Source organism: Pelodiscus sinensis, chromosome 11, assembly GCF_049634645.1.
Source record: "Pelodiscus sinensis isolate JC-2024 chromosome 11, ASM4963464v1, whole genome shotgun sequence".
NCBI classification, from domain to species: Eukaryota; Metazoa; Chordata; order Testudines; family Trionychidae; genus Pelodiscus; species Pelodiscus sinensis.
In genome coordinates, this window is record NC_134721.1 from 33,403,743 (window position 1) to 33,426,578 (window position 22,836).

A 22,836-nucleotide genomic window follows, 5' to 3' on the forward strand; every position below is an offset into this window, starting at 1 on the left:
AGCCTAGGGTCCCCCCTGTGGGGGGGAAATGCACAGATCCTTTGCCTCCTACACCATCTGCCTTCTCTCAGGAAATTTTCCATGCCCCAAGCCTGATGTCACACATCAAGGTGATAATCAGACTTAGAACTCACACCCAGTCCTGCTGCTGTAAGCACTAGGCTTCCCCCCCCCCCAAAGAACTAATATTAAACTTTAAAAATGGGTAGTCCTGTGGCACCTTAGTGACTGACGTGTATATATATAGTATCATGAGCTGTCATGGGTAAAACCCACTTCATCAGATGAGATGATCTTGAGTCATTAATATTAAACTTATTATCATAATGTTCTTCACAGCTGCCTGGGCTGGTGGAATGAACTTGGCCAAGTGTGCTTGAGTCAGGGCTTCCCCCACTTCCCTGCCATCCTTATCACTGGGTGGTGCTGGGGAAAGGGCTCTCTGCAGCAAGGTGAAAGGTGACTCCAGGAGCACAAGCCCTGAGCTGACAGGAAGTGCTGCCACAAGCCAGCCTGACTCAATGAGTCACTTCCTGTTGGCCAGGCTGCCTCTCCCCACGCTTTAACCCTTAGACTCCATTACCTGCCCAGAGCTGAGGATAAAACCCAGGAATCCGGAGTGATTCCCAGCCTCTGGGTCAGGGAGTGAATTGCACAGTCTGGGTGCCTCCCCCATAGTCTCAGTTTACCTGTTCTTAATTTAATCCCATTATTTCCTGGTTAACCCTCACGACATACCCTTTCCTGTCTTTCCCACCACCCTGGCTTAGGGTGGGGCTGGCATCTGCGATACTTCCTTCTGCAGCAGGGCCTTGGCCCTTCAAACCTCCTCCACTCCCTTGCAAACAGGAGACCCAACATCTGGCAGCCAGATTTGGAGCGGCCTGCAAAGCGGGTGTGGGGCGCCACCGTGTGTGGCCAGGAAGCACTGCTGGGATTGCCCAGAGTAGAGAGACAGTGTGGCCGTGACTGGAGGGGGATGGGTGGGTGGCTATGGGGCGGGGCAGGGCAGGTGGGGAGAGGGAAGGAAGAAGACCCCTGCGGAGCTGCAAAGCTGTCTGTTTCAGCGAGGGAAGCTATCACCTCACCTACCCTGCTTGGCCCAGGTGGGCAGGCCTAGGGACAAGCAGAACGTCATGGTCAGGGATGGAGGATGAACCCTGCTGCCAGGGATCGCCCACCCCCGCGGGGCAGAATGTTCCACACGCTGCGCTGGCCCGTACAGGAGCTGGGATACCGGACTAGATGGGTTCCCACGGCCACCTGAAAGACTACAACTCCCAGAGGCCTTTGCGCCCCCACAGCAGGGCCTCCCCGGCCACGTGCTTGCCCAAGATGTCTCAGGCCTGGTGGGCGGGACTGGGCAGCTTTATTATAGTGTAGCTGTAGGGAGAGGCGCTGTCAGTCTGGGCTGGGTAATCGCCCCCCAGGGAAGGGGGCGCTGAGAAAGGGGAGTCGGCTCTAGGCAGGAAGGTGGGATTGGTGGGGAGGGGGTCTAGGAACAGGGTAACTGAATTGGGTGTGTTCTAGGAAGGCTGAGGCTGCACGGAGCCTAGGAGCCACTAGCATGGATCCAGGGAGGGGAGAATCTCCGCAGCCCCTCCCCGGGGCTCTTGGGAGAGGGGGCAGGAAGCCTCGGAGTCGAAAGAGGCACCAGGACCAGGTTAGAGATGGGGGTAGGGGTGGTTGCTATTGACTAAACTCCAGCCAGGCTTTTCTCATCACTGAGCTGGTGACACCTGTCTCCATGGCCAGACTTCCTGCCGGGTTCCCCCCTTCAGGTCAGATTTGGTTGGGTGAGGCCAAGAGCTGACAGGAACCCCCCTCTAGGAATGAGATGGGAACAGAACCAAGGAGACCTGGTTCCCAGGCTTCCTACTCTAACCCCTGATACCCCTCTCTTCCAGAGCTGGGAATAGAACCCAGGAGTCCTGGCTCCCAGTGACTTATTCAGACCCTTCTACTTGTGGTTGCTGGTTGAGGGGGATATGTGTGGTTTCCTCTGGGAAGAAACCATCCCACCTACTCCTACCCCTCTCCCTCCCCCTCCTTATTCCTTCCATTCTCTGTCCCCAATTTCTCTTTCAGAACCCAGAAGTCCGTCTGTCCAAAGCCTTGTCCTATGTCCTGCGTCATGGAGCAGCGCAGTTGGGGCTGGAGATGAGTGCTGGTAAGTGCACCCACTCTCCTACAGGTCTGCTCCCCCCCCCCCCCCAGCTCTGCAGGCTGGCTCCTTGGGACCACCTCTCCCATGGAGAGAGCACTATTGAGTCCCAGCAGAAAGGACTGAGGAGGGGACCCCATTGCTCAGATTGGGGGGGGAAGATGGAATAGTGCATGTTGGGGGGAGGCAGAGATCACCCTCAGTGAATGGGGGATGGGTTAGGTTGTATGAGGGAGAGTCGGGTTATGGCCTAACCATTTCTTGGGGGGGGGGGAGAAAGAGACAGGGTGGCTTTTTTTGGGAAGGGGAGGGGGCAGGTTTCACCTTTGCTGATTGTGGGAAAGGGGAAGATGGAACAAGCTGAACAGGATGGGGAGGTGCCTAAGTCTGAACCTCACAGTTGTGGGGTATGTGGGGAGAACCAAAAGTGTGGAGAGGGGGTCCGGTCTGGGCTAGCCCGTCAGAGGGTGGGAAAGGGGCAGGGAAAGTGAGGATGATAGCTCTTGGCCTAGGCTGTTGGGATTAAGGATGTAAAAAGTCAGTTAAAAAGGTAACTGTGTAACGGCTGAAAATCTTAGCAGTTACATGCACTGCAGGCTCTGCCGTATAAATCTTAAACAAGCTTTATGCTACAGAGCCTTCAGCAAAACTTCCCCAGGGCAAGGCTGCCAGACCCTGCCAGCCCAGCTCCTGGGGATGTAACTTTCCTGCGGCAGGGAAGCTTCCTCCCCAGGAGTGGGATTGGTAGGGGCTGCGAGCTCTGCCCCGGGGAGCCACCATGTAACCTGCAGAAGGGGGCTATACCAGGCCCGCCACAGACAGGGGTTCCTCTGACTAGCTGGCCAGAGCAGCCCCTGCCTGCAGTGGACCCCAGTTAACTGGAACTGGTAAGCAATACCTGTTTAGGGTGAAGTTAACTGGCTAACCAGTAAACCTTTCACATCCCCAGTTAGGAAGCAGGGAGGTGTCAGCTCTTGGCCTAGCCCATTTAGGATATGGGAAGCAGGGGTAGGGCAAGTGAGGGGACAAGCCTCAGCCTAGCCTGTCGGGGTGCACAGAAGGGGTCAGGTCTGGGTTAGCCCCTCAGAGTGTGGGAGGCGGTAGGGTGCAGAAAGGGGGACAGGGCTCAGCCTAGCCCATCGGGATGCAGGAATATGTTGGCTCTCGGCGTAGACAGTCTCGTCTGTCTCCCCTCCCCAGATGGGTTCGTAGATGTGGCCTCCGTGCTAAGCTTGCCCCGCTTCAGGGGTGTCTCTGTGGCCGACGTGCAGCGTGTGGTGGAGACTAACGAGAAGCGCCGCTTTGCCCTCCGCCCCCACCCTGGTGATGGGCACTTGCAGATCCGGGCCAACCAGGGGCACTCGCTGCAGGTGCTGGGGTAGGGGTGGTTGGCAGCAGAGAGGGCTCCCTCTACTGGGGAGGAGGGAGGGAGGAAGTCAAGTGGAGTGGGCAGGGGGATTCTGTGTCCTGGGCCCCCAGAGTGTGGGGAGTGGGTCAAAACAGGATCCTCGCTCCCAGGAAGAGTCAGAGAGCAGGACAGGATCCTTGCTTCAGTGGATGGGAGGAAGGGGCACCTGGCAAAAAGGAGAGACAAGAAAATGGAGGCTGGGAGGTGTGTGCCAAGAGGCTGAGGGAAGCACACAAGGGAACTCTAGGCCAGAAGCCCCATTGCAATAACCCTCCATGATCCATCCCCTTCCCAGCAGGTGTCGGAGCTCGAGCTGACCCCATTGCTGGAGCCCACAGACCTGCCCCAGACCATGGCCCATGGCACCTACCTGCGACACTGGCCAGCCATCTGCCAAGGGGGCCTTTCCCGCATGGGGCGCAACCATATCCATCTAGCACCTGGGCTACCTGGGGATGGGCATGTCCTCAGCGGTGAGTGTGCACCCTGTCCTGGGCAGAGAGCCCAGCAGTCCTGGCTCTGAGGCCCTTCACTCTGTCACTACACCACACTGCCCTCCCTTGTGCCCCATTCCTGCAGAGCTCTTTCGGGGAGAGGGGCTTTGGCCCCAAGCGACACTGCTGGTTCTGGGTTCAAAGCCCAGTCAGCTAGGGGTGTGTGGCTGGGTTTGGGAGCTACCCTTCATAGCCAGCTTTTAACCACTTCTCTGACTACTGATCCACAGGGATGAGGCAGGACTGTGATGTAGCTATAGTGATCGATGGGCCCAAGGCATTGGCAGGTGAGTAAGAGGTGAGGGCCCTCTTGGGGTGTGGGGGGGGGAACCAAGAAGTTTCCTCAACCCTTCCAACTGAGACCCTTGCTCAGTAGCAGAACCCGGAATCCTGGCTCCCACCCTCCTCTACCCTCTCAACTGCAGTCCCCACCCTGACTGGAGGGTAGAACCCAGGGCTGTGTCTAGACTGGCCAGTTTTTCCAGAAAATCAGCCGCTTTTCCGGGAAAAACTTGCCAGCTGTCTACACTGGCTGCTTGAATTTCCGCAAAAGCACTGACGATCTCATGTAAGATTGTCAGTGTTCTTGCGGAAATACTGTGCTGCTCCCGTTCGGGCAAAAGTCCTTTTGCGCAAAAGGGCCAGTGTAGACAGCTCAAATTTGTTTTCCGCAAAAAAGCACCCATCGCGAAAATGGCGAAAAGTGCTTTTGTGGAAAAGCGTCCGTGCCAATCTAGACGCTCTGTTCCGAAAATGCTTTTAACGGAAAACTTTTCTGTTAAAAGCATTTCCGGAAAATCATGCCAGTCTAGACGTAACCCCCGTGTCCTGGTTCCTGTGGCTCTGTGCCTGTGTGTTGCTTCCCCTGCAGATGGGATCCAGTTCTATCGCTCTGCTAATGGAGTTATCCTCTCGCCGGGTGATGCTGAAGGTTTCCTGCCTCCCCAGTACTTCCAAAGCGTCCTGCAGCTCCGGCCTGACAGTAAGGGCCTCCCCACCCTGTTTGTCCTTCTAGGGGAACTTGGCACTGTGGAGAGGTCAGACTGGCCCACCATCAATTCCATGAACCCCACCCACTAGAAAGAATGGAAGGCATGTGCTATGGCCATTTAGCAAATGGAAAGTCCTGACTCCTGCTCCCTCTGCTAATTTCCACTGGTTTTCCATACCCCTTCCTAAGCTGGAGAAGCACCTTGGAGTCCGGAAGCAATTCCAACTCTTCCACAGAGACCGAGACCTGCCTGATATGGTGAGAGCTTGGTTTATTACTCAGTTTGCTGTCCCAGACAACATGCCTCACCAGCAGCCTGTGGCAGAATCCAAGTGGCCATAGCTTTGATCTTGTCCCAGGGAGTGGCCAAGAAGTGTCCATGGGCTGGTGTGAGGTGCAGGGTCTAGTCATTCCTGAGTACAGAGGGCAGGTGGGTTGGGGGGAAAACCAATTGCTGGCAACATCTTCCTAAATCCTCCTCCTCCTCTTTTTCAGGGCGTCTGCTACCCCTCACGTGACCCACACTGGGTGGGGCCCAGCTCCAGAGCCATGACATGGAGAAGAATCAGGGTGGGAGAGAGCAATATAAAAAACTCAATTCTTCCATCTGCTGCAGCCTCTTCAACTATCTCTTTGCTAGGTTTGCCACACTTAACCCCCTCACCCTACACACAGCTGGGGCAAGGGGTGCTTGCAGGGGACCTGTGTCCCCTCCTTCCCTGAATGGAGCACATACAGGTGTGCTGGGGTGGCAAGAGGCATGAGAAGATGGGTGGGCTAAGGGGTAGATTGGGCTGGGAGTGTGTAGGCCATTGAGGGATGGTGTGGGTAGTGGCCTGTAGGGGACTGGGAGGCTGGATTGGTTTGCTGGATGAGTGGGGAGGGCAGGGGCTTGGGAATGTGTGTAAGGACTGGTTGGCTGGTTGAGTTCTGTATGGTGAGGAGAATGAGTTGGGAGGTAGGAGGCTGACCCCTGTGGGTGGGGTCAACATTGACCCCAGCTCTTCTCCCCCCCACCCGCTACCCAGGGGACAGTGCTGAGTGCTCACAGGGCCTCATGGCCCCCCGTCAGCTTGTAGAAAAGCTCCTCGTCGAGGTCCCGGCCTTTGTCGACGTTGCGGGTGGACAGGAAGATGTAACCCCCAATGTATTCGTGCACAATATTGCACCCGGCTGACACGCAGCTGAACGCCACGTTGATGTGCTCATCAAACTCAATCGCCACCTGGGAGAGAGAGGACAGCAGTGAGGGGCTGGTTCTGACACACAAGTTCTGGCTATTGGCCGCCTCCCCCCCCCCCCCCCTTATTTTTATTAGGAAGTGGGAAAGGAATAGCTAGGGTTCCACCTTAACCAAAATGGAACCAAAGTGCTGGCATGTAAAGTTAAAGTTAAAAAGGTTGTAAAGGAGTTTTTAAACCAAGGACGAGGGGAAAGCCGAGGAGCACATGGTTCAGGCAGAGCTATCCCTTCAATTTATTCAAGGGCAAACATGATATCCTGTTGTGGAGGATAGGAAAGAAATTGGTGAAGTACAGACAGAAGCTAGTTAGGACTGGTCAGATACACCACTCATTAAAACATGACACATTAAAGACAAGTGACTAAAGATTGATCAAATGTACAAGGGCTTATATACAAATGCTAGAAGTCTAAATACTAAGATGAGTGAACACTGGTTTTTAAACTTTTCTCTCATGACCCAGTTGAAGAAAATTGTTTATCTGCAACCCAACATAATTCCACTAGAGTGTGGGCCCTGGGGTGGGGTTAAGGATGAGAGCTCTGGGGTATAGGAGGGGGCTACAGCTTTGGTGGGGGTCAGGGCTGGGGCAGGAAGAGCTTACCTTGAGCGGTTCCTGATCAGAGATTCAGTTGGGGCGCGAAGGCAGCTTCCTGCCTCTCCTGGCACCACAGACCATGCTGCCCTCAGAAGCAGCCAGCAGCAGGTTCCCAGCCAATAGGAGTGCAGAGCTAGTGCTCCGGACAGGAGCAATACAGAGAGCCCTATGCACTCCTCCTCCCCGCCAGACACACACCCACCCACCCCTGCTGCCAGCCATGGTGCAGTTTGTGGTATAGGACAGGTAGGTAGCTGCCTTAGAACCCCCACTGGTCACCTGAGCCCCTTGCAGCAACAAGACCCACTGCCTGACATTCCACTGCACCGTACTGGGTCAGACCAAAGGTCCATCTAGCCCAGTATCCTGTCTTCCAACAGTGGCCAATGCCAGGTGCCTCAGAGGAAGTGCATAGAACAGGTAATCCTCACATGATCCCTCTCCTGTCATCCATTTCCAGCCTCTGACAAACAGAGGCGAGGGACACCATTCCTTACCCATCCTGGCTAATAGCCATTGATGGACCTAACCTCCATGACGTGTTGTGACCCATAGTTTGAAAACCACTGAACTAGAGCATCTGGCTTTGAGAGGATAGTGGTAGATGAGTTATTACAGAAACTTGGTGAAATGAAGCTAATCCATGGCACCAGAGTATAAATTATAGAGGAATGATTGGAGGTCATGTGAATGGGGGGTGGCACTACATGTTAAAAAAAGATCAAATTCTTAAATGAATCCAACTAGCCTAAAATTTCTGTGGGTAGTAATTCCATGCTTGAATAAGAAGAGGAAAGCTGTAGGAATATTTTACTGACAAGGCGTGTGATGGTGATTGTGAAAGGGTTAATGGAGGTTACAAAGGCTACACCAGAAATCTCAGTCAAAGGGCAATTTCAACTACAGGCAGTCCCCAAGTTACGCGGATCCGACTTACGTTGGATCCGCAGTTACGAACGGGGATTTCTCGCCCTGGAGAACTGGAGCAGCGGGACACCTGGTCCCACCGCCCGCCTTCTCCGGGGCGAGAAAAGCTGCTCCCCGTGTCCCTGGTTTGCTGGCAGAGCCAGCAGACCAGGGAGATGGGAGCAAAGCGGGGGAGCACCGGGAGCTGGACCCGCGGCCGCTTCCAGATCAGCTGGAAGCACCGCGGGTCCGGCCGGGTGCTCCGCCGCTCTGTTCAGCGTCTCCCTGGTCTGCAGGGAGTGCCCCCCCAGCAGACCAGGGAGACGTGGAGCAAAGCCCGGGGCCTGTGGTAGAGCAGGTGGGGCGCTGCCGGTTGGTCCCGCAGCAACGCTCCTTAGCACTACTGGACCAACCCCGGCAGCACCCCAGCTGCTCTGCCCCAGGAGTCCTGATTCAGCTGCTGATCAGTTTCAGCAGTGGCTGAATCAGGACTCCTGGGGCAGAGCAGCTGGGGTGCTGCTGGGTTGGTCCAGTAGCGCCGAGGAGCGGCCGCGCTTCTGGACCAAGTCGGCAGCACCCGAGCTGCTCTTCCCCAGGCGTCCCAAAGTCAGCCGCTGCTGAAACTGACCAGCGGCTGACTACAGGAAGCCCGAGGCAGAGTTGCTCTGCCCTGGGCTTCCTGGAATCAGCTGCTGATCAGTTTCAGCAGCAGCTGACTTGGGGACGCCTGGGGTTCTTATGTTGAATCTGTATGTAAGTGGAACTGGTGTCCAGATTCAGCAGCTGTTGAAACTGATCAGTTTCAGCAGCGGCTGATGCCAGTTCTGACTTACATACAGATTCAACTTAAGAACAAACCTACAGTCCCTATCTTGTACGTAACCCGGGGACTGCCTGTATTCTCATGGATTGGGTACATGTCACCTCAGGATGAGCATGCAGAGACGACCCTGTTTCCTAGTGCAGCTGTTGTAACCCACAAGGGAAGAGGCAATACTTGATTTACTCATAAGTGGAACAGAGGATGTTGTCCCAGAGGTAACTACAGGTTGAACCTCTCTAGTCTGAAACCCTTGGGACCTGACTGGTTCCAAATGAGAGAATTTTCTGGACCACGAAAGGTCAATATTGTCTAACAGCATTACCAACACTTCCACTGCTTATTGTGCTGTTAGTTAGGGGTAAATTAGAGCTAAATAACAGCACAGAACATTGAGAGCCAGGACTGATGGCTGTAAACAAACTTTATGAGCCTGTGGGAAATCTTGGCCACACCCATGAAAAGTGGACATCCGGCTAACTAACAATTTTGGACAACGGATGTTTCTGGACAAGAGAGTTCTGGATTGGAAAGGTTCAACTGGTATCACTGAACAGCTCCGTAACAGTGACCACAATGTAATTAAAATGTAACATCCTTATATGGGGAAAATACAGATTCAACCTCTTTAAACCAAGACCCTGTGATCTGGCAACATCGTTTCTGGACCAGAGAACCGCAGGGGGCAACAGCAGCGGAACCTTGACCTTCTCTAGTCCTAAACTCCCTCATTTGGGACCAATCAGGTCCTGTGGGTGCCGGACTTGGAGGTCCAACCTGTACCAAAAAAGAACACCCCACCAAGATTACATTTAACTTTAAAAAGGGACACTACATAATGAGGATGTTTGTTAGGCTTAAATTAAAAAGAACAGTCCCAGCCAGCATAGAGGCTATTTAAATACACCATAACAGAGAGGCAGACTATTGATATACCCCAAACCAAGAGAGACAATCAGAGGACCAAAAGAATGCCACCGTGACTAAGCAGCAGAATATTGGAGGGGAAAAGGCACCCTTTAAAAATTGGAAGTCAAATTCTAATGAGGGAAATAAGGCGCACAAACTCTGACAAGTAAAATGTACAAGTGTAATGAGACAGCCCAGGAAAGAATTTGAGAAGCGGCTTGCTAAAGACAAAAGCTCTCACGAATTTTCTTAGGTACACCAGAAGCAGGAAGCATGTCAGACAGGCAGTGGGGCCACTCATCAACCTAGGTGTTAAAGAAGCACTCAAGGAATACAAGGCAGTTGCAGAGAATTTAAATGGATTATTTGCATGGGTCTTTGTAGCAGAAGCTGTAGGGAAGATGCCCACATCAGAGCGGTTCTTTTTGGGTGACTAATCCGAAGTATTGTCAACAGAGGCAGTTTCAGCACACTAATAAAACACTACGAAGTCACAAAGCCCAGATGGCAATCAAAGTTTGAAGGGGTCAAATATGAAATTGCAGAACTGTAGTATGTAACCTATTGCTGGAATCAGTTTCTACCAAATGACTAGAATGTAGCTAGTAAAACACCAAATTCTTAAAAAGGCTCCAGAAACAGTTACAGGCCAGTAACCATAACTTCAGTACCAGGCACACTGGTAGAAACGATAATAAAGAATATAATTATCAGACTGAGATAAACATGCTATCTAGGGAAAGAATCAACATCATTTTGTGAAGAGCAGCCATGGCTCACTAGTGTAGTGGGATGATCAAGGGCATGGAATAACTTCCATATAAGGAAAGACTAAAAAGAATTGGGCTGCTCAGCTTAGAAAAGACACAACTAAGGGTGTGTGAGATAAAAATTAAGGCTACGTTTTAGTCACGGGTATTTTTAGTAAAAGTCATGGGCAATAAACAAAAATTCACAGCCTGTGACCTGCACTACACACCCCTGACTCAATCTTGGGGATGCATGGCAGGGACAGCCAGGGGACACTGAATGTGCTTTGGAGGAGAGATCCAGGAAGCAGCATATGGTCCAGGACCCCCACTGGTGCTGATGGAGAGGTTGGTGGGGCTGGCAGGCTCCCAACCTGGTTCCTAGTGGCTCCTGTACGCAGCAACATGTCCCTTCCACAGCTCCAATCTCTGCTCACTGCTCCCACCCCAAGTGCCAGCTTCACAGCTTCCACTGGCTTGGAGCAGTGGCCAATAGGAGCTGAGTCTACAGATGGAAGCAACGCATGAAACTAGGAGCTGAGGGAGGAACACGTTGCATTTCCGGGGGTTCCCTGAAACAAGCGCTTCCCAAAGCCCTCCCTCCTCCCCAGGTCCGAACTCCCACACCGAAACTCCTGGTGCCAGGGTGGTGGCCCCAGACTCTCTCAGCACTGAGTGATGTGGTTGCCCAAACTACTCTGGTGGCCCCCAGGCCAGCCATGCCAACTGCTGCAGAAGTCATGAAGGTCCTGGAAAGTCACGGAATCTGTGACTTCCTCTCAGCCTTAATAAAGGTCTATAAAATCATGAATGACATGGAAAAAGTGAATAAGAAAATGTTACCTTTTCCCACAGTACAAAAAACAGGGGTTGCATAGAAGTTAATAGGCTGCAGATTTAATACAAACAAGAGGAAGTACTTATTCCACTCAACACACAACTAACTTGTGAAACTCATTGCCATAGGATGTTATGACAGGCAAAAATATGACTGGGTTCAAAAAAAGAACTGGCTAAGATTTGGGGGGTTAGGTCCAACAAGGACTGTTATCCAGCATGGTCAGGTCTGTAACATCATGGTTGGGAGTGACCCTAAACCTCTGACCACCATTATCCAGGAATGGAAGACTGGGGTGGTTCATTCCATACCTTCCTGTTCTGTACATTCTGGCTGAAACTCTGGTATTGGCCACTGTTGCCCAGGATACTGGGCCAGATAGATTACTGTCTGACCAGTATGGCAGTTCTTATATTCTTAGAATCTGTTTGCAAGCTCCTAGAAGATAACAGGGTTAGAAGCCAACATGGATTTGCCAAGAATTTCCTTCTTGGCTAGGATTACTGGCCTAGTGGGTAAGGGGGAAGCAGTAGATATTGTCTATCTTTATTTTAGTAAAGCTTTCAACACAGTCCCACATGACATTCTAATAAAAAACCCTAGGGAAATGTGGACTAAATGAAGTTACTATAAGCTGGATGCACAGTTGGTTGAAAGATCATATTCTAGGAGTAGTTATGAGTGTTTCATAGTTGAACGGGGAGGGTGTATCTAGAATTCTACAGAGATCAGTTCTGGGTCCTGTACTATTCAATATGTTCATTAATGACTTGGGATAATGGAATAGGGAATGTGCTTATAAAATTTGCAGATGACACCAAGCTGGGAGGAGTTGCAAATACGTTGGTGCACAGAGGCAAATGCAAAGTACTACTCTACAGAAAAAATCCAATGCACAACTACAAAATGAGGAAGAACTGACTATGTGGCAATATTGCTGAAAAGGATCCAAGGGTTACAGTGGATCACAAACTGAATGTGAATCAGCAGTGGGATGCAGCTGCCAAAATGGCTAATATTGTTCTGGGGTGTTGTAAGTGTTGCGTGCAATATATGGGAAATAACTGTCCTGCTCTACTTGGCACTGGGGAGGCCTCGGCTGCAGTACTTGTCCAATTCTGGGCAGCACGTTTTAGGAAAGATGTGTACAAACTGGAGAGAGTCCAGAGCAGAGAAGCGTTAAAAACTGGGCTTGTTTAGTCTTGAGAAAAGATGACTGAAGGGGCCTGGTAACAGTCTTCCAGTGTAGTAAGGGCTGCATGCACCCTGAAAGTAGGATAAGGGATCATGGGTTCTATCTGCAGGAAGGGAGATTCAGGTCAGGTATTAGAAAAAAACCCTTTCCGACTCTGAGGGTAAGTAAACTCTAGAACACGCTTCCAAGGGATGTCATGGAATCCCCATCACTGCAGGTTTTTACGAAGAGGTTGGACAAGCACCAGTCAGGGATGATGGAGGTTTATTGGTCCTGCCTCAGTGCAGAGGGCAGGACTTAGTGACCTCTCAAGGTTCCTTACATTTCTACCATTGTGTAGACCGCACTTTCCTCCCAAATGAGGGCAAGAGACACCAGGAGCCCAGCTTCCACCTCACATGGGCACTGGAGAGGGATGGAAGACCCAGTATATTGTTTCCCCTTGGGCATTCCCCTGCATCCCTTCCGTGTGCCAGACTCCATGATGGCTGGGCATTGCTCCTTATAGGCCCCAGCCACCCCTTCCCTGCTCTGACCTGACGGATGTCCCAGTTGACGTTCCACTGGCGCATGTTGTTGTACCGCCAGGTCTTCACCATGTCTCCCACAGCCAGGTCAATTCGGATCAGACGATTATTGGCGATGCCCAGGATCTCATCCTTTCTGTTGCCCTTGAACCTGCAGCACGTTGAAGAAATGGGGGTCAGGACTCCTGGGTTGTATTGCAGTTTGGGGGGCAGCACTCTACTGGGTAGAGCAGGAGGGGTTGGAAATCAGGACTCCTGATTTTTATCCCTAGCTTCATGGGGAGAGGAGAGAAGTTGAGTGGACTGGGGTGGGGGGGAGCGAAGGACAGGGTGTCAGGACTTCTGGGTTCTATCCTCAGCTCTGTGGGGGAGCTGAGTGGGGTCTAGTGGTGAGAGAATGGAGTGGGGGGAGGGGGACAGGAGTCTCGGGTTTGGCCCTTTGGCTCTGAGGGGAAGGGTGCCTCACCTGACCACAAAGTAGGAGATGCCGAAATCAGGCAGTGACTGCCAGGCCTGAATAAACCTCATCTTAGCCTCAGTGAGAGAGAGCTGGGCCATGTTCTGATGGGCCTCCAGGATGCGCGGAGTTAACTGTGGGCAGGAGACATGGGTCAGTATTCCATACTCAACAAGGCCAGGCCTGAGTGCTGCTTGGATGGGAGGGTGCTCCTGTCAGGCATTCTTGGTCCCATGATCCCAGTAGGGGACTCTGTGCCTGCAACAGGAGGCGCTCTGCTTTGAGTCAGTGCCGGCCCAGTTACCCCAGTGCCTCACTTGGAGGCACTGTGCTGCAGGGAGGCTCCATAGGGCGCGCCTTCCCCTTACAGTCAGTTGTGTCCCCATTTGTAGCCAGTGGGCAGGGAGCTCAATAGGGGTTGCTCCCCTGTTCCCTTCCCCCCCCCCCACACACACCTGTTTGGGTTTGAATTTCTTCTGGTAGCGGGGGGACACCAGCCACTGGGTGCTCATGGCCTCGGCATCAGGTGCCACAGGCACATCGGGATTGGCTTTCTGCAGCTGCAGGAAGGACAGGATGTTCTGCACCTCAGACTGGTATGTGCTGTCTGCCATGGTCCGGCCCTTGGCTGCCAGCCGGCACCCTGCCATCCAGTGGGCATACTCTTGCTCCTGCAGAGTGGGAGGGGAGGGTTAAAGGAGGAGGAGGCACCAAAGACTCCCAGCTGGGACCACCCTACAATGCATCTTCAGAGCTAGACCCCAGCAGTACAGAGTCTGCAGCGTTATCTAGAGGAGAATCCCATTCTGCCATCAGTCCACAACCCCTTCCCCCAGTATAGCTCCTCTGTAGCCCTCCCTTTATGGCATAATTCACTTGCTCTCTTCACCACCACACCCTGAAACCTTCTTCCTACATGGTACAACCCAACTGCACCCCCCTAGGGTGTAATCCCACTTCACACACCACCTCACAGCCTGATCCCAGCCCTGCCCCCCAACTCACGTTCTCACAGCGCAGGTGCACCTCACTCATCCCCTCTGGAGAGGGCACCAGAAGTTTGATGCAGAACTTTTGGCCAGAGATGTTGACGTCCGGTACCACCTCACACCCTGAAATTGGGAGGGGGGAAAGGAGGAGAATGCAATATTTCTGGTGATTAATATGCTTTACTGTGGCTGAAAAAATGCCTCAAAATTTCATGGGGATGAAGAATAATCTCTCGTCTGTGTGAGAACCTATGGAACTACTGACCACAGGATTTTTAGGGAACTAAGATTTTAGGGAAATAACATCTGTCCATTGATGCCAGAGACCACTGACTGTCTGCAAATGGTGGGAGGGAGGGGAGGGAAGAAAGGGAAATCTTGTCCTCTCTCTGTCACTTAACTGTGGAACTCCCTGCTACTGGAGTGCAAAGGGTCCAGGAGGTTGGAACAGCAAGGATGTGAGGTTTCTCATGGGAAAGGGACTTTCCCTGCACCCTGAGGGCTGATGGCAAGAGACTCACCTGCTGCAGGTTGAGGAATCTGGACCACTACTGCTCAGTGTTGAGGAAGGGTGATGCTCAGTTCTCTGAGCATCAAAGAGTGGGGGGAGGGGATGCTGTACACACCCTTGAGGTTGAGCTGCTGCACAGGTTCACCCAGCGCCTCCTCGCGGCTTTTGTAGTAGGAGATGGTCGTCTCTTTGAACACCACCCAGTGCGGCTTGTAGCCCTTAAGCGTCAGCTTGCGGGGCCTGCGGAAGGGGGCATTAGTGCCAAGGTGGAGGGGGCACAGTCAGGCACCCCCCCCCGTGGAGGAGAAACACACAGCTCCTCTTGAACCCTAAGCTGTGATGAGGAGTGGGCGCAAGAGGACAGCTTGGGCAATGGGGAGGCTGGACCCCACACTGCTCCCAGAGCAGGGGTAGAACCCAAGAGCCCCGACTCCTGGCCCCTGGCCTCTGTCCCCACAGCCAGGATGAGAGTCTGGAGCTCACCTGAACACCCGGAGAACAGCCGTCAGCTCTGGGATGGTGGTGAGATTTTCCTGCCAGGAGATCAAGACACAGTCATCTCCTGCTACTCCAGCGTGCTCCCCTCACCCCAGCTCTTCCAGATGCCCCTCAATCCCGCTGCCTCCACTGGGCCCCCCTCCAGCTCTGCTGGTGCCCCTCATCCTTGCCCTGCAGCTTCCCCCTTACCAGCATGTCCGACGTAGATGTCCCCCCCTCCAGCTTGACCTGAAGGTTGGACAGGGCTGAGTCCAAGTCATCCAGGCCTTGTTCCTTGGCTTGGTCTGTGGGGTCAGCACTCAAGGAGAGTTTGTTGATGTGATACTGGAGGGGAGCAGAAGGCAGGTTAATTGCAGTGTGTAGGGAGGGAGATCTTCACCATCTCACCCACCCTGATAGCTCCCATGTGGGACTGGCCCGCTGGCTTGACTGAGGGCATGGATCCTGGTCCTCCTAGTCCCCAGAGCTCACTCTGTGGGGCCAGGACTAAGCCCTGCCCCTCCTGCCTGACTGGGATCCATCCTGCCCACAACTAGCAGGGATCTACCCGCTCAGGATACCCCATCCTCAGCTGGGCTTGATACCATCTTCCCCAGATCTCACCCAGTGGGGCCAGGAAGGTAGTGCCAAGCTCAGCTGGGAGTGGGGGGTGGAAATATACTGGGTAGGGTGGGGTGTCCTGTTGGGGAAAAGGCTGGATCCCAGGCAGGCGGGAGGGCTCTGGAGGTGGCCCCACTGGGTGAGCTCTGGGGAAGATAGCCCTCCCTCCCCATCACTAGGCTGGGATCAAGGGGGGAATCCCAGACAGGTGGGGGTATTCCGTGGTAGGGAAGGGGATGGATTCTGGCCAGCTGCAGGTGCTTCCTATGAGTGGGGGAGGGGATCGGTCCAGGCCTGGCTGGGGACAGTGGAGACCCCTGGTAGATAAGGCAGGGAGAAGGGATGGACCCTGGCCTGGCTGGGGCTGTTTCTGGGAGGCAAGGAGATTCCATTACCTGCAGGGCAGCAAAGACCATCATCTCCTCCTCAGTGCAGTCAGTCTCCTCCAGCAGCACGGCCCAGCGCGCCTGCTCATACAGCTGAGTGATGCGCACCGTGTCGTACTGCAGCACGGGGACAGGAAAAGGGGGTGGGTTAGGAGTCAATGGGGGGGAATTAAAGAGGATGAGCTGAGTGGGGGATGGTACAGGGATCTGGAAGGGAGTTGGGTTGTGGGGGAGGGGTCCTGGGCAGTGTTCCCTGTAAGTTGAACACATGGGTGGCCACCCCAGAGAGATTCACATAATGCCCAGTTGATTATCAGAGCACCCATAGCTGGCAGCATGTGTTTCTGCGAGTGGTGCACATCCACACATACCTTGGTGCACATAACAAAAATCATTCCACACACACAAATGGAAAAATTAGAGGGACCATCGGTCCTGGGCTAAGGATCCAAAAAGCCAGGGTAGCTTTGAGACAGGAAGGGAGAGCCTGGGGACAGGCAACCGAGTATGGCAGGGTTGTCTTGGGCTCCTAAAGGAAGCAGATAGGACAGACTGGGTGTAGTCAGGGAGGAGGGGGGGCGGGGGAAGACAGGAAAGCCCAGGGGAGGAGGATTAGGATCCAGGAGGGTCCCACCTTGGGCTCCAGATCAAAGAAGCTGTAATATTTGAACCGCAGCCAAAGCTGCTCATTCTCCCGCACGTCCTGCTGCATCAGCGACCGCGAGGAGCTCAGCCACCTGGGGGCAACATGGGAATGGTCATATTTGTCAGAGCAGGTGTGATTCAGTTCCCCTCTTGGGATTGCCAGCCCCTGGTGGGAAGAGGTTACTTCCCTCTCTAGGGCAGAGGAGACGGGACAGCTGTGAGTCTCACTATAGCTGGGGGATGCACCATCAAGCACTGTCCCTAGGCCAGAAGCCCTAGAGCGATACCTGGAGCCCTGCTGGCCAGCCCCCACCTCCAGCAACAGAAGCTGACTGTGTGACCAGCACCAGGGCATTTGGAGTTCAGAGACAGGAGGTGGCTTCCGCCTGGCCTACACTTTGCCTAGCAGAGCGCTGTGTCCCTGCAGAGCACCAGCCCTCTTGTGGACACCATGGGACCGGCATGGAAGGGCTTTGGCTGCTCTAACTGGGGAAGCTCAGCTGGCAGAGGCACTTCCATGTAGATAGAAACTGTGACCCCTGGCAGGGGAAGCTCAGTCACCAAGGCTGGACTAGGAACTGGGCTGCCCATGTAGCTGGGGAGGCTCCCTCCATGCCCTGTTTGGTAAGGCTGGAAGGTCAGCCCAGCGCAAGGTTTCCTCCGGACTCAGAAGCAGTGGGCCTCTTGCATGCAGCAAGGGAAGGAGGGTTCTCTTGGAAACTATGTCAAAAACTCTAGCCCAGGTCCAGGGTAGAGACAGAGGAGACTGGCAAGAGCTGGGGAAAGGGGCAGGTGGCTGCCAGCATGGTCTCTGGGCTGAGGGCCCTGAAACACCAGCTTGCTCTGAACAGGCTGCACTGGGTCGTTGCAGGGCTCTGAACTCTGGGGAATGCTGGGGGGAGACGCAGACACATGGAGCGCTGGAGCCCAGGGCCCTGCCTAGGCATGCTGGAGTCATGGGGCTCCCCTAACCCCATGGCCCGGCATGCCCCGCTGCCGTTAGAGACAGTAGAAAGGCTGGGGGTTCAGAGTACCCTGGAAAGCCCTGATGTGACCTGGCTGTGGTGCTGCCCCCTCCCTGCCAGTTATGCCGGTGCCTGTCAATCCCACCCCTCAGCCACCCCTCTCCTCTCACCGGCTGTTGATCTGAGCCTTCTCCACAAGGTTGCTGGGCCGAGGCATTTTCAGCACATGCTCAGGGCTCAGGCCAGCCCAGCTCACTGACAGCATCCGGTAACAGGCCTCGGTGGCAGGACTGTCCGAGAAATGGGCCGGCATTCCCCGGAACGGCTGCTGCTCTGCGCCTGCGGGGAGTGGGAGGGGGGTTAGTGGCGCCCAGACAGACACCCTGCCAGGGGCACACACAGCTTCTCACGCCAGCACTTGTGCCTGCTAGTCTGGCACGAGCACATAGGGGTGCTCTCCCAGGGACTCACACTGATGCACTAGCACACACACTCATCCCTGCGCTTGCAGGAGAGCACCCTCAGGCCCCTGCCCACCCCCCGTGCTTGTGCTCACTGGCTGGCAGCACCACCCCGCTCAGGTCAAACTCATCCTCTGTCTCCAGCACCGGTCCCTTCCGCTTCTTCTTTTCCTTCTCCTCTGGTGCCCGCAGCAGTGACAGCTCCTCTGCATGACGGATACCTGCAGGGAGGGAACATGGGGTGAGGGAGCTTCCCAGAAAGGGGCCTTCCCCCAGCTCCCTGCGGCCCCCTTCCCTCATTCCTTCTGCCTGGGCTCCCTGCTCCTCTCTCCCAAAAGCCCCATCCCTGTACCCACCCAGGCTTTTCTCGCTACTTTTGCTTGCTCCCAGCCCCTCCTCTTACCCCTCTTGCATTCCTCCCCCTACTGCTCCCTGGGTCACTCCTCCACTGGCCCATCTGGGCTCCACTCCCCAGCTAGAAACGGGCAGACAGTGGGGAAGAGCCCCAGGAGCTAGGTAGATGTGAGGTCACTTTAATGACTCCCCATGCACTTTTTCCAGACCACTTTAAGCACTGCCGCCCTTACCCCCTGCACCTCCACACCTCCTACCCCTCTGTGCGCTTTGCCCTTCCCTCCTCCACACCTCCTGCCGATCCCAGATGCTCTCCCTGCATCCTTCTCCACCCTGGCCCATCTATGCCACATTGCATCCCGGACACTCACTCAGCACCCGGCAGATGCCAGCCACAGCACGGAAGACAGGCTCAGAGAAGCTGGCGCGGACACGGATCATCCGCCGGTTGGGCAACTGCAGCCGCACAGCCTTGTGCTGACGTGTGTACCGGAGACGGGCATCTGCCTGCAGCCCATACTTATCCAGGGTCCAGTTGGTCTTGAGCAGCCAGAGTTTCTTCTGCTCCCACCAAAGCCCATGGTCTGACCAGTCCTGCTTCACCTCTGGGGGCAGAGCACAGTCGTTTGCACAGGGATCCCACGCCCAGCACTGAGATGCAGCCGGTGCCATCTCAGGGAGGATGCAGTAGGTAGCCCACAGGCTAGGGAGGATACTGCAACCCCAGGAGCTGAACTGTGCAAGCGACACACAGTACAACTACAGACAGCTAAACCAGATTCCTGGCTACTGGGGCAGGCCCCCAGCTTCCCCACACTAACCACTAGACCCCATTTCCCTCTTGGAGTGGGAGACAAGCCAGGTGTCCTGATTCCCAGCTCAGTCTTCTCATACCCACTAACCGCTCCCCCTCCCCCCACAAACCAGGAATAGAATCCCAAGCCCTGGAGGCTATTTATAACCATAGGCTCTGGCTAGCTGGCCCCTTATCAGCCCTCATCCAGGGTGCGGGCCTCACAGCCTTCAGCAACTGCAGCTCCAGCTACTATCGGGCACTGCCGGAGTAGGGCCCCTAACCACATAGACTGGCCACAGGAAGGCATGGCACAGGCCCACCTTGTGTCCTGGGCAGATAAGAAGTCACTTCCTGTTGGATTGATCCGTGGGCACCCCCTCCCACCAGGTCTCTCCCTCATTGGTACCTTGGATTGTGGAGAGATGGGGGCAGGGGGAGTGCAGGACAGAGGGGGGCATGTGAGGACAGACAAATAGATGAAGAGGGATGTGTGGGACAGATGGATTATCACTAATACAGGGCAGACAGTGGGGCAGACCAGAGCCCAGCAGTTGTTCCAGGATTGGCCCAGCCCATGGGTGACCCTCACAGATGGCATGTGCATCCCTGACACAGAGGGCAATTCTGGGGGAATTGGGGATGGGGGTAGTGCCCCAGCCCGAGCCTGATGCTGCAGGGTGTAAGAGGGGAGAGACAGGAAGTGAGGGTGGTCTGGAACTGGATGATTGGGAGTCACTACCCTGCATCAGGATCATGACTCAGCTGGCATCATGTGAGACTGACAGGAAGCGCAGGGCGTAGGGTCTAGTGGTTAGAGCAGGGGTGTGCTGGGCATCAGGATTCCTGGGTTCCATTTCTAGCTCTGGGCTAGAGCAATTTGAGGTGTCGTGGGTTGGGGAAAACCTCTCTGATGCTAAAATGGGTGATGCTGGGAATCCTACAGCAGGAAGCTGGTGGCTAAGGGGGAGGGAGAGGGAGAGGAAGTGCAGCAGGAGATTTAAAGGGACAGAACCCTACTATCCATGCCAGGGCTCACCTGTTGTGGGGAGAAGTATGTAAAGTGGGGAGGGGACTTAATGAGAGCGGACACCCCCCCCATGCAACCCACAGCAGCAGAGGGCCCCCCCACACTCACCCATCTGATTCACAATCTGCAGCATGACACCGCCAATGTGCATGTCCCCGGTGACTCGCAGAGTGAGGGGCTCAGCTTCAGTCCCCAGCTCCTCTACAACCACACGCAGCTCCCAGGAGGCATCAATGTAATCCCCGCTTGCTGTCTTCAACCCGGCCATGGCGAGCCCTGGAATGAATGTGGCACACAGGTCAGGAGGGAGACTGAAGCAGGGGGGTTACTACAGGGGGGCTGGCAGTCAGGATTGTGCATTAGGGCACCCAGCTTCAATTAGCAGTGTAAGAAGGGGGTGGTTTGTCCCTTCCCCACTCTGGGGGTCAGTAGCACCAGGGTGGTACAAGGGGATGGAGAGAGGAGACTGACTGCCACAGTCCACCAATGCACCCTGCCTGTTCCAGGGAGAGAGAGGATTTGTCTTTTCTCAACACATGGTGAGTGGGAGGCAGAAACAGCTGGACCACTGCTCCCATTCACCAGCCCTAGGCTGGACAAGTGCTGTGCTTGGAGGCTGCAGGGGCCAGGATCACTGGATGGGAGCCAGGGAATCTGGGTCCCTGCAGGTGGTGCTGGGAAGTCTGTCCCACAAACAGCAAGGGGACCATGGTTCCACTGGACCCCAGCTCACCAGGCCAGAGATCCGGGCTCATGGGTTCTCTCCCAGCAGATGGAGGGAAGCGGGGTTGAGTAGGTTAGAGCAAGGATAGCTGGGAGTCAGGACATTACGGGGGCACCCCACCAATCAGCTCTCACTCCCCAACCGGAGCTGGGAACGAAGCCAGAGGACCCAGACTCCCCAGCTCCTAGGTTGAACCCTACTTTATTGCCTGAGCCCTAGTTCATGGCTAAAGACCACAAGGGCTGATTCAAACCAGCGGGTGGGTAAATGCCATGGCCCTAGAAGTAGGGTATAGAACCAGACACTGAGCCCCAGCCTCAGGGACAGCCCCCCTCCCCCCCAAAGCTGTTCAGGAGGAATTCCCCCATGGCTGGTAGGAAGTGCCACGCAGCTAGATCACATCTCCATGCACCTCATCCCTAAGCCTTTTCTGATACAGGGTCCCATCTTCCACTTGAGTGGAGGATTGTGCATTAGGGCACATGGCAAACTGGCAGGGGAGGACAGATGGAGCCAGGCCTTACCAGGCACTTTGAAGCAGAACTTCTACCCCGCCTTCCCCCGAATGAAGTCAGCCCTTACCGTTTCTGCCGCGGGCTCCCGGCAAAGCTCCTGGCACTGCTGGCTCAGCTAGTAAAGATGGGGATCCAGCCTGGACTGTTTCCCACCCTCCCAACGTACCTCTGTCAAATCACTCCAACCCGTTGCTCTAAGGCGTTTCCTTTGCCCCCTCCCCCCCCCGCCCATGTACTTCCTCTCAGACCGCCCAGCAGTGTTTGCTCAACTGCTCCAGGGCTCAGCATTATTTGCCTTGTGCAGGAAGTCCTTGGCATCAGGATCCAATGGCAGTTCAGGCACCTGCCACAGCCCTAGGATTGCTTTACACGAACACGCCCACACTGCTGTGGGCAGCATGGAGGGCCTTCCCACTGGGGACACTCTCTCACTTCGTATCAGAAGCATCATAGTGCCATAGGGACCCTGATCTGTAACACCCTAAACAGAGCACCCTCTCTTAACTCAGTGGGACTGCAATGCCATAGGGGGGTTGCCATATAAGGACAGAGCTGGGGGGAGGAATGTGCCCTGTGTGCATATCCCCAGTGTGACTTGAACCTTCCTCTGAAGCAGGAAGCATATTTGGGGGGGGAGGGGTGAGAGACACTCAACTCGGAGGCCAATGGACTCACTGCAACAATCTGGTCTTGCAATTCTTATATTCCCATATTGCAGCTGGCCACTGGAATTTCGGGGCATCATTGAGAAGCACCCAGTCCTATACGGCAACGGTCTCTGGGGTGTTAGGGAGCTTTTCTCTCTCCCTCCCTTTCCCACCCCTGGAAACAAGGTCTTGCTCCCTGGATTGCCCCTAGGTCATAGTTAGCAGCAGAGAATGCTGCCATCCCAACTCTAAACCACTGGACCCCACTCATAAGAACTGAATCCCTAGCCCCTCCCCATCTTCCCTAAAGCGAAGGAGAATCCTTCAGGCTTGGCTGGCAGTCTATCAGCAACTCCAGCAGCAAAGAAAAAAGCCTTGGACATTGCCAACAGCCATGATCCACCTGAACAGATGTCTGT

The 22,836-nt window shown here is 54.6% G+C and overlaps 2 protein-coding genes across 14 annotated transcripts; one reads left to right on the forward strand and one right to left on the reverse strand.

Annotated features, from left to right (window-relative positions):
• Positions 1–1,039: 1,039 nt before the first annotated feature.
• Positions 1,040–5,780, forward strand: TRPT1 (tRNA phosphotransferase 1). Of its 13 annotated transcripts, none has more exons than XM_075939078.1 (8): positions 1,040–1,106; positions 2,089–2,170; positions 3,365–3,534; positions 3,868–4,045; positions 4,297–4,353; positions 4,852–5,048; positions 5,247–5,315; positions 5,553–5,780. In XM_075939078.1, exons 2-8 carry the CDS (start codon positions 2,161–2,163, stop codon positions 5,778–5,780), a joined length of 909 nt encoding a protein of 302 aa, XP_075795193.1. In that variant the 5' UTR covers positions 1,040–1,106; positions 2,089–2,160. The 13 variants fall into 13 exon arrangements, with proteins under 13 accessions (XP_075795193.1, XP_075795198.1, XP_075795199.1 ...); XM_075939077.1 differs by lacking the exon at positions 1,040–1,106 and adding an exon at positions 1,170–1,473; XM_075939074.1 differs by lacking the exon at positions 1,040–1,106 and adding an exon at positions 1,480–1,663.
• Positions 5,309–21,997, reverse strand: FERMT3 (FERM domain containing kindlin 3). The gene is made up of 15 exons (XM_006129640.4): positions 21,838–21,997; positions 20,640–20,807; positions 19,080–19,313; positions 18,450–18,575; positions 18,064–18,232; positions 16,918–17,020; positions 16,293–16,400; positions 15,487–15,621; positions 15,283–15,332; positions 14,915–15,039; positions 14,305–14,411; positions 13,755–13,970; positions 13,309–13,433; positions 12,852–12,993; positions 5,309–6,282 (listed from the first exon to the last, which is right to left on the reverse strand). Exons 2-15 carry the CDS (start codon positions 20,797–20,799, stop codon positions 6,103–6,105), a joined length of 1,980 nt encoding a protein of 659 aa, XP_006129702.2. The 5' UTR covers positions 20,800–20,807; positions 21,838–21,997; the 3' UTR covers positions 5,309–6,102.
• Between the last annotated feature and the right edge of the window lie 839 nt (positions 21,998–22,836).